This window comes from Grampus griseus (assembly GCF_964374135.1).
Source record: "Grampus griseus genome assembly, chromosome: 12".
NCBI classification, from domain to species: Eukaryota; Metazoa; Chordata; class Mammalia; order Artiodactyla; family Delphinidae; genus Grampus; species Grampus griseus.
In genome coordinates, this window is record NC_139006.1 from 9,191,722 (window position 1) to 9,202,800 (window position 11,079).

The 11,079-nt window shown below is 53.3% G+C and overlaps 1 protein-coding gene across 1 annotated transcript; it reads right to left on the reverse strand.

Moving 5' to 3' along the window:
- Positions 1–779: 779 nt before the first annotated feature.
- Positions 780–6,190, reverse strand: PHETA1 (PH domain containing endocytic trafficking adaptor 1; the record flags this gene model as incomplete). The annotated part of the gene is made up of 4 exons (XM_082668451.1): positions 6,053–6,190; positions 4,289–4,370; positions 3,342–3,486; positions 780–1,459 (listed from the first exon to the last, which is right to left on the reverse strand). The coding sequence occupies exon 4, from the start codon at positions 1,431–1,433 to the stop codon at positions 780–782; it is 654 nt and encodes a 217-aa protein (XP_082524577.1). The 5' UTR covers positions 1,434–1,459; positions 3,342–3,486; positions 4,289–4,370; positions 6,053–6,190.
- Positions 6,191–11,079: the final 4,889 nt, after the last annotated feature.

Sequence of the window (11,079 nt, forward strand, 5' to 3'; positions counted from 1 at the left end):
AAGCCAGAGGGCCGCTACGGTCCCAGGAGCACCACCTCAAGGCCTGGCTGAGGCCCCGGGGGAAAGTGCTGCCTCGGCCTCACTCCGGGCCGGGAGCCCCGGGGACCAGGCCATCCCACGGTGCTGGGCACACATGAAAGCCCACGCTTATGGAGGCAGGCAGGCAGGCGGCAGCCAGGCAGCTCCTCCGGCGGGTCTTGGAGCCACAGGGTCAGGCCCAGGTGTGGTGTAGCCCAGCCCAGCCTCCTGTCCGCGTGAGGCCCAGTCCGGAGCCTCTGGACCAGCGCTGACTGGGCATGTGCCTTCCAGGCCACAGATCCTCACAGGTCCCAGCTGCCCCAGTGGATGCCTGTTGCCAGCAACAAGCCTCGGCTAGGTGATTTGGGACAGGCGACGGAGGCACCTGCAGGGCTGGGTTGGGGGCTACAGTTCCCACAAAACCAGCCCTCCGGCTGCTTGAGGATCACCCAAGGCCTGGCTTCTCCTGAGGATCAGGCACGATGGCCTCCTCAAGGCTGGGCTTTCTCTGAATGACAGAGGTCCCAAAGCACCCCTCAGAACCCAGCATCTTCTCCGAGCCTGAGTCCCCGAGAGAAGACCAGGCAGGGACCTCAGGGCTTACGCCGACTGCGACCGCCCTCAGGACCAGGTCCCCGTGTCTCAGGGCTGGGCCTGTCAGAGCAGGGCCTGGGGCTGGAGTGGCACCAGAACCAGGACCAGTGCTGGCCTCAAGGCTGGCCTTGACCGCTTCCTCTTGGTTCCGGCCCTCAGCCCTATCCTCAGGGCTGGGCCTGGCTGCGGAGCCACTGGCCCCTCAGCGCCCTGACCTCCTGCCCGTACCACTCGTGCAGCTGGGCGAAGGAGGCCGAGTCGAGAGGCCCGTTGGGCGCCGAGGCCCGCCGGCGGGGCGGCAGTGGCGGGGGCTCGGGGCCGGGCCGGGGGCTGGGGGCGGCGGGCGTCTCCGAGCTCCACACGGCACAGCCATTCTCTTTGGGCGGGAGCGCGCGGGGTCGGCGGGGCGGGGCTGGGCCGCCGCCTGCGCGCACGGCTGCCAGCTGCCGCTCCAGCTCGCGCACCACCAGCCGCAGGTAGTCGAAGCTGGCCCGCGACAGCGCCTTCACCCAGCCCTCCATGGCGGCCTGGCTCTCGGCCGCCAGCACGTAGGTGCGGGCCCGGGCCCCAGCGAAGCGCACGGCGAAGGCGAACTCCTCGGCCGCCTCCACCAGCTCCACAGTGCAGCCCTCCAGGATGATGACGCCCACGGGCTCACGGCTGGCCGCGTCCTCGAAGTAGAAGAGCATGTTGCCGCGCAGCACAAACCAGCGGCGGTGGTAGGCCGCATGCCGGCCGCCCTTCTTGTACAGGAAGCCCGCGTTGTCGGCCGGGGCGTCGCAGGTGGCGTAGAAGGCCAGGCTGCGCTCGTTCAGCTTCATGGCGGCGGGGCCTGGGGCCTCGGAACCTGTCCCCACCGGGGCGGCAGTTATTCACGCAGCCACCGCCTCGGGTGATCTCACACCACCCTCGGCTGCCACAGCACTCATCACCCCCGTTTCACAGATGAGGAAACTGAGGCTCAAGGACCAGAAGCTGCCTGCCCAGACTCACACAACTCTTCAGGAGCACAGCCAGGACTCGAACCTGGGTCTGACTGGCCCCAGAAGCCAGGCTGGTAACTCTCCTGCTGTCCTACCTCCCCCAAATAATGTTGAGGATTCCTAGGGCATGCCAAGCATTTTATATATGTTAACTCATTTAATCGCAAAACAAACCTTAGGTGGCAGGGACTAGCATTACCCCCGACGGGGAAACAAAGTTCAGAGAGGTTAGTCACTGGCCCAAGGCCAAAAAGCAAGTTGGGCTGAGCTGAAATCCAAACCCAGGCCTCATTTCAGCTGCTGCTGTTTCCATCATCCCCAGGTTCCAGACCAGCTGACCTTTTGTGGTCAGGTTCCAGCTCTGCTGATTTCATAACTTAGCTTTGACTTGCGGGTCCATGAAACAGGGATAAATAGAACCTATTTCAGAGGACTGTAGGGACTTCATTCATCAAACATTTATTAAGCACCTACTGTGTTCCAGGCACTGTTCTAGGCACTAGCAGTAAACAAGATGGAGAGGGTTGCTGTGCTCTTGGTGCTGATGTGCTAGTGGCAGGTGAAGGGAGCAGACAATTAACAAACAGATAGAGTACATTATCTGTACTTTAACAGATAAAGGCCAGATGGTCTTAAGTGGTCTGGAAAATATAAGACAGGGAGGGGGTAAGGAGTGTTAAGGACAAAAGGAGTGTTTGATCTTAAAGGAGGAGGGGGGGTTGGTGTCAAGAAAGGTTGTACTGAGAAGGTGACATCTGAGCAGAGACCTGAAGGAGGTGAGGGAGGGAGCCCCTAGGACATGCCAAGCAGAGGGAATAGCAAGTGCAAGGCCCTGAGGTAGGAACCTGCTAGTGTGCTTGAGGAGGCTGGTGAGGCTGGAGCAGAGTGAGGAAGGGGAGAGGTGGGTGATGCAGTCACAGTGGCAGAAAAGACTGTTACAAAATAATCCAGATAAAGGGCCCAGGGCTTGGCCCACACTTACAGGGAGGGGCTGGGGGGAGAGCATTGTGCCCCCATTTGAAGCAGAGGAATCTAACTCTATGCACTTGGCCACAGTGATTTTACCACTTTCCTCCAAGGAGTGTATGATGAGGGAAACACTGGCCAGGTAGGACTCAGGTGGCACATGGGTCCCCAAGGTGGCTACACCCTCCCTTTGGGTTTTCCATGGCCACTCTGCAAATGTACCTTGTGCTCCTGCTTCAAAATCTCACTCTACATAGGACATTGGCCACGTTGTTCAAGAAGCAAAGTATATAAAGTCGCTGGAATGCAGTGGGTGCTCAGTTAATGTTCATTCCCCAACCTGGGCAGTGCCTTAGGACCTGGAGTAATGAGATATGGGTGGTGCCTCTCCGGGGAGCAGCTAGCCACAGTGGGGCCCAGACAGGCAACCTGACCCAGGGCGGAGGAGGCAATTGCTCCCAACTCAATCCACCTCATCTCACCAGCCTACACAGTCAAGAAAGGCTTCCTGGAAGAAGCAACATGAGCCGTGATTTAGTGCCTGTCCTGACCTAGCAGCTGACCTGACCAAGACCACAACCCCTGAAGACTCAGGGTGTTTAATCTCTGCTCTACGTCCCTGAGCTGTGTGACTTTAGACATGGGCCTCCCCTCTCTGAGCCTCAGTTTCTCTGCAAAATGGGAGGGATTCCTCCCTACCCCCCCCAACAACTCCCATGTGGACCCCAGCCCCATTTCTCACAGGAACCACCCACCCTACTCGCCCCATTTCCCTCCTACCTCTCAGGCCACTGCTCACTTCCCTGCCCTCTGCTCAGTTCTGGTTTCGGCTTGCTCTTCTCTGGGTTCAAATGTCAGCTCTGTAGTGTCCAGGCTGTGTGACCCCAGGCAAGCTTTAAGCCTCTCTGGGCCTCTGCTTCCACATCTGTAAAATGGGATCATAACAGCACCTAAGTCGGGGTTGTTGTGACAATGACACAATGGCTACATAGAAGCGCTAAGCACGGTGCCAGGCATAGTACATGCTTAGCTGTGATAGCTGATGACATTCTTCTCAGCCTCTCCAAATGCTCCCCTCAGTGCTCTCTGTCTTGGCAAAAGGCCCTTGGTTTCCCCCCACCTCCACATCTGATCACTTATCAAGTCCACTTCATCCCCTCCCCACCTCTTCCAAATCAGTGGCCTCATCTCTGCTCACTGCCACCTCCATTCTAGGCCCCCCATTGTGGCTTGCCTGGACAGCTACAGTAGCTTCTTCATTGGTCTCTCTTCTTCCACCATTGCCCGTTCCTTGTCCGTGTTGTTCAGGGTAAGATCATAACTCCTTCCTAGGCCCCTCCCCTGGCCCCCCAGAGGATCCATCCCCCACAGAGGGATCCTATTAAAACTAAACCCTATCACACCCCTCCCCTATTAAACCCTCCCATGGCTCCCTACTTCTCTCAGTATAAAATTCATTCTTCCCCATGTCTTCCAAGTTCCCTTCCCCTATTTCTTTCCCCCTTGCTCACTCGGCTCCAGCCACCCTGGCCTCCTTGGTGTTCCTCAAACACCTGAGGGCCTTTGCCCTGGCTCTTCCCGCTACCTGGAATGCCTTCCCTGTATCTTCACATGGCCAACTCCTCATCCTTCAGTTTCAGCTTGACCATCACCTCCTCAAGGAGGAGGAGGTCTCTGTATACAAGAGACCCCCCTAGTCACTCTCCCATACCGCCGCTGGAAATTACCTGGGTCATTTTTGCTGCTCTAGGAGGGCGGAGGTTCTCTGTCTGAATTCCAGTGCCTGGCATGTAGTTGGTGCTCAAAAACCTGTAAAATGAACCAAACAGTTACCTACGTAAACCTTTCAACAGCCCCATGAGGAGTCTTTTCCCCATCCCACATTCATGGATGTGGAAACTGAGACACAGAGAGCTTAAGTAACTTGCCAAAGGTACAATTCTGTGCCTAGAATCTCATGCTCTAGGCAACCAGCCCAAAGGGGCTGATCTTGGAGTCTCACCACCCATTAAGGCCAAAGGAAGAGCAATTTCCCTCACACTCAGCAGCTCCCCTCCACGCAGCCACCCCACCCTGAGCCCAAGGTCACCAGCCAGCACAGGACCCCTCTCTGCCCATGGCCCTGCCTCCTCCAGCCCAGCAAGAAACGAGGGGAGGGCAGGAAGCAGCCAGGGCACAGTCTCCAGCCTCCGGGAGGGCCTGGTCCCCCGCTTATCTCGCCCTGCTCGTACACTTTTCCAAGAAGTTCAGAGTCCGCTGTGGGCACTGCTGCTAATACAACAGTCCCTGGCCAGGCAGGAAGCTGGCGGGGACCAACCCAGCCCCTCTCTGGTCTCAGAGCCAACTCCCCTCCTCCAGTCCAGGCTGGATGGGCCTTGAGAACACAGCCTCATCTACATTAACATCCATCCCTCTCGGAATTGAAAAGATTAATCCTGAAGAGAAATTTTGCAAAATGCTGAACAGGTAGTGAACACTCAATCAAGAAGCTGTCAAAAGGCAAATAGGGCTTCCCTGGTGGCGCAGTGGTTGAGAATCTGCCTGCCAATGCAGGGGACACGGGTTCGAGCCCTGGTTCTGGGAAGATCCCACATGCCGTAGAGCAACTGGGCCTGTGAGCCACAATTACTGAGCCTGTGCGTCTAGAGCCTGTGCTCCGCAGAGAACAAGAGAGGCAGCGATAGTGAGAGGCCCGCGCACCGCGATGAAGAGTGGCCCCCGCTTGCCACAACTAGAGAAAGCCCTCGCACAAAAACGAAGACCCAACACAGCCATAAATAAATAAATAAATTTACAAAAATAAATTTTAAAAAAAGATTTATATTAAAAAAAAAAAGGCAAATAATTAGCTCCAGGTCTCCAAGGACACAGACTGCCCAGAAACCAGGACTCTGGGGAAACTGAGGCATGGCATTTTGCCACTCATTTCAAGGAAAGAAGCCAGAACCACAGGTCCTGGAGTTGGATCCAGCTGCCACAAGTGTCCCCGAGCAGTGGGCATGTTGGAGAGGGTGTGGCAGGTCCAGGCAGAAAAACATGTACTGAGAACCCTGAAGAGTTCCTGTGCAGGGCTGCCCTGGGCAGGGGCCACAAGGAAGCCAGGACCGCCATCCCAGGCCATTGCTCCTATCTATCTATCTATCATTGCTCCTATCTATCCTTTTGTGTGTGGTGTGTTCCTTAAAGGACAGCCAGAGCCCTGGAAGAGGTGGTCAACGGCAGAATGTGGGAGCCAAGTGCAGCTTTAGTCCTCAGAGTTCCCGCAGCGGCGGAGGTCTTTTATGGGGCTGAAGGGTCATCGGCCAAATTCGCCTCCTGGAGCTGGGGTCCCTGATGGGAAAAGTACCACTGGCGTGGAATCGCAAATGGACATATCCCCAGCAGAGATCTCTCCAGACGGCTGGGGGACCCCGAGGCCCATGGCGGCCCGATCCCGGTCCCGCAAACCCTCGCAGGTCAGCCCGAAAGTCCTCCCGCCAGTCCGGCCTTACCTCACGGCGCGGACTAGGGCGACGGCAGCAGTGGCGGGACGGGAACCGGGGAGCGGCCCGGCCATGGCCCGGGACCTGCTCGGTTGCGGCGGCGGCAGCGGCGGTGCTTTGTCTCCCGGGCGGCCGAGCCGGCGCAGCCGCGGGAGAGCGCGGATCAGACGGAAGGAGGCGGGGGCAGCCGGACCGTCGGCGACCCACAAACTCGCCTCTTTAACCCTTCCCAACCAGCCCGAGCCGGATCCGCCCCCGCTTTCGTCCCCCGCTCCCGGATTGGACAACCCGGCCCCGACCCACCCCCGGATTCGCCACACCCTGTGGGCCCGCCCTCGAAACCACTCTTAAAGGAACAGCAACCGGTTTAGGAATTCCCAGTGTCCTATTCGGGGAGAGAAGATTAGATCCCGGAGACTCCGCGCTCTCAGGGGTAGGGATAGGGAGCGAATTCGTCCAGAAAAACCATCGGGGTCCTGGGCGAGGCCACTCGCTGAAGCAAGCTCTAGGCTTGGAGTTCGAGCTCCTCCCTGGCTAGGGTTGCCAGATTTAGCAAATTTAACGCCCAGCTAAATTTGAAAAATAACTCTGCTGAAAACGTGTGATTTATTGAAAAAAGATGAATACAGGACATTTCAGGCGTCATGACAAAGTCAATACAGGACTGTTCTATATGGACAGGATGCCTGGCAACCCTACCCCTGGCCCCAGGTGAAGAGGGAAAGTTCTAGAGTTGGGCAGGCTTGGGTTCAAGTCCTAGTAAGTCACATTTAATCACTGTGAGGCCTTAAAGAAATCAATCCACTTCTCTAGCCCTCTGTTTCCTCATCTGTCAAATAAAGACAATCATAGTATATAAAGTGCATGGCACACAGTAGATGCTCTCAATAAGCAGGAATTGCTGTTCATTTTGTTCTATCCAAAATAACACAGTTCCACCTCCCTAGACCTGTCTTTACTTCCTGCTCTTGCTACCTCGTCCCCACCACCTTCCAGGACTCAATCACTGTCCAGTCCTGGCCTGAGAGCAGGAGAGAAACAGGACAGACCAGGATGATCTATTCATTCTACAGCCTCTCACTAAGCACCTTTGTGTGCCAGGCACTGTGCCAGGTGCTGTCCTTGAGTCAATCAACAAACAAATAAGATGAGATCTAGAAGTGATTCTCTCTAGGAAGACTATAATCCGTGGTAGTGGGGTAGAAAGACTGTGAGTGCAATTTTAGACAAAGTGGTCAGAGAAAGCTTCTCTGAGGAGCAGAGACCTGAAGGAGGTGAGGGAGGGAGCCATGTTGATAACTGGGAGAAGGATGTCCCAGGCAGAGGGAACAGCAAGTGCAAAGGTCCTGAGGTGGGACCATCTGAGCATGTTTGTAGAACAGGGAGGAGGCCAGTGGGGCTGGTGCCGATCGACCAAGTGGAAGAATAGTAGGAAATGAGGTTAGAGATGATTGGCAAAGCCAGGTTGCTTAGAGTCTTGTGGATCGTGGAAAAGATTTTGCTTTTACTCTGAGAGGAATGGAGAGTCATGGGAGGATTTTGAGCAAAGATGGGACATGCTCTGTCTTAGGTTCAACGCGGTTCCTAGCTGCTGTGGGGAGAATGGACTGTAGGGAGCAAGGGTAGAGGCCAGGAGACCAGGGAGGAGGCTCTTGCAGTAGGCCAGGTGAGTGATGATAGTGGCTAAGAGCAGAGTGGGGGCAGTGGAAGTGGAGAGAAGTGGTTGAATTCTAGAGCCTGCCTGATAGTGAAGCCAGGACACAGGAAAGTAGGGCCAAGACCCATGGCATAGGGAGAGACAGATACATGATGATATCTGATATCATCTGAGCCCCTGGATCCAGCTGTACCTGATGATGCCATAATTTCTTGGACAGGAAAGGCAAACTGGAATTTCCCCAAATCTGGGTGTTAGCCAGATAAGGAAAATGTCAGGCACATGGGCATTTGGTCCTTGGTGTGGGGAAAATTTCCCAGAAGTCTATGAGTCTTGGTTCTCAGAACCCCTTATGCTGGAAGCAAGGGTTGACAGCGGCAAAAAAGGCAGAAATCTGAGACCAAGAGCCTGGCATCTTTTCTTTCTTTTTTTTTTTTTTTTTGGAGTCCTTATCATTTATTTTTTTAATTGAGGTGAAATTCTCATTTTAAAAAATTAAGCATTAAAAAAAATTAAGCATTTTAAAGTGAACATAATGTATAACATGGTGACTAGTTGATAACACTGTATTGTATAATTGAAATTTGCTGAGAGAGTAGAATTTACATGTTCTCACACACACACAAATATGGGAGGTGATGGATGTTAATTAACTAGATGGGAGGAATCCTTTCATGATGTGTATGTATTTCAAATCATCACAGTGTATACTTTAAATACCTTACAATTTTATTTGCCAATTACACCTCTACAAAGCTGAAAATAAAGAAAAAAAGATACAGCTCCCAAATTTTAAAAGTCACCAGCAAAAAATAAAATAAAATGAACGATTCAAGTACCATTTGATACATTCACAGTTTTGAACAACAACCAGCTTTACCTGGTTCCAAAGCGTGTCTGTCACTCCAAAGTACAACCCCACATCCATTAGCAATCACTGCCCATTCTCCCCTCTTGCCAGCCCCTGGCGACCACCAATCTATTTTCTGTCTTTATGGATTTATCTATTCTGGATATTTCATATAATTGGAATCATACAATATGTGGCCTTTTGCGTCTGGCTCCTTTAATTAGCATAATGTTTTCAAGGTTCATCAGTGTTACTGCATTTATCAGTACTTCATTCCTTTATGATTGAATAGTATTCCATTGTATGGATGTACCATATTTGGTTTATCCTTTCATCTGTAATGGACATTAGGTTGTTTCCACCTTTTGGCTACTGTGAATAGGGACAGTGATTCAGAAGGACTGGAAAGGGGAATTTGACAACTAGAACTGGGTTGTGGCTACCATTACCAATCCTGATGATTTACCTGCAAACCATGTCTCGAGTCTGTCACTTCTCCATCTCGGCCACCATTTCCCCATCCCAAGCTACCACCATCTCTCTCTCAGCAGGATGTCGGCAATAGCCCTCTCTCGGGTCTCCCTTCTGTCACTCTGACCTCTGTGCCCTCCGAATCCGTTCTCCACTGAGGCATCCTAGTAAAACTTAAGTCAAATCGAGTCATGGCACTCCATTGCTCAGAGCCTTTCCATAGCTCCCTACTGCCTCAGGAGCAAGTCCAAACTCCTCCCCTTGAGTGACAAGGCCCTATAGTCCTGGTCTCTACCTCCCCCTCCAGCCTCCTCATGCATGGTTTCCTATCCCCACTCCCTCAGCTTTGGCCAGCTGCTTCTCTCTGTTCCCAGAATGCACCATGCTCTGGGCCTTTGCACGTGCTGATCCCCTTCCAGGGCTGGTGCTCAAGCCTTCGCCCAGCCATCGCCCCTTCTGGGAAGGCATATGACCCCCCAACCCCACCCTGCTGAGTCAAATGCCGTTGTTTCCTCCAATCAGTCATTCTTTCAACCAGTATTTATTGAGCACTACTCTTTCTGAGGCACCAGGGATACAAGCTAAAAAGACATACAAGTACATTCATGTTCGTAGCAGCACCGTTCACAGTACCCAAAAGGTGGAAACAACCCAAATGTCCATCAACAGAGGAGTGAATAAATAAAACATGGTACATCCATACAATGGAATATTACTCAGCCATAAAAAGGAATGGATTACAGATGCATGCCACAATGTGGATGGACCTTGAAAACATGATGCTAAGTGAAAGAAGCCAGTTGCAAAAGGACCATATGCTGTGTGATTCCATGTGCATGAATTATCCGGAATAGATAAGTCCATAGAGACAGAAAGCAGATGGGTTGTTGCCATGGACTAGGGGGAGGGGAGAATGGGAAGTGACTGGTTAATGGGTACAGCGTTATATTTGGGGGAAATGAAAATGTTTTGGAACTAGATAGAGGTGATGGTTGCACAGCATGGTATTAAATGCCACTGAATTGTTCACTTTAAAATGGTGAATTTTATGTCGTGTAAGTTTCACCTCAATAAATTATCTGGTAAAAATGAAAGACAAGGGCTCCTGCCCTCCCTTACCAGAGAGGGAAAATATAAAGCAACATTTGTACTGTACATTAGGTGAAGTTAAGAGTCAAGGAGAAAAATGAAGCAGGGGACGAGCATATGAACTGTGCATGAGGATGGTGGGGTTGCCATTTTAGCTAGGAGGGGCCAGGGAAGACCTCCTGGAGAAGCGGCTTTTCAGTAAAGACCTGAAGGAAATAAGGGCACAAGCCATGCAGATATCCAGAGGGAAAAGCACTCCTGGCAGAGGGAACAGCAAATGCAAATGCTCAGAGGCAGGAAACATATCAAGGAGGCCAGTGTGGCTGGAGCAAAGAGAGCGAGAGGAGAGGTGAGATCAGGGAAACCTGTGGGCTTTTCTCAGGAAGCTGAGGAAATGAGGTGAGGTGAGAAGGTACATGAGGTAGAAGAACCGGGAGAAGCCAACTGTAGGTAGCATACCTGGGTTTGATGGCTCTGCCTAACCTGTGATACCCCCTCCTCCCACCAGGAGAAGGTAGGTCCTTGAGGGCAGGCAATTTTGTCTGCTTTGTTCACTGCAGCATCTCCAGCTCCTGGCACAGTGTCCGGCACCTAGTAGGTGCTGGGTGACTGGGACGTGACTCGGCCTGAACCAGTCCTCCCAGGCAGGTGCCCGTAGGACCCGCCATCTTGCATCCAGATCTTGGGCTCCCAACCCTTTCCACTGATCCTTTCCTCCCGCTTCGCCACCTGCTGGGGGAGACAGTGGTCCAAGCTAGGGTCTGAGGCAGAGTTTCCTTCCACAGTGGCTGCCCCACCGCAGAAGTGCGCAGGACCAGCCAGCCCCAAGAAGGAACTGAAATTGTCCTCCGCCACAAACACGTCAGCCCAGGCCACACACTGGGAGGGTCATGGGGGGAGGGGGAGTGATAGGAAGGGCCAGGGTCCCCTGACTTCAAGGGCCCCCCCTCCTCTGTTGGGACAAAACCT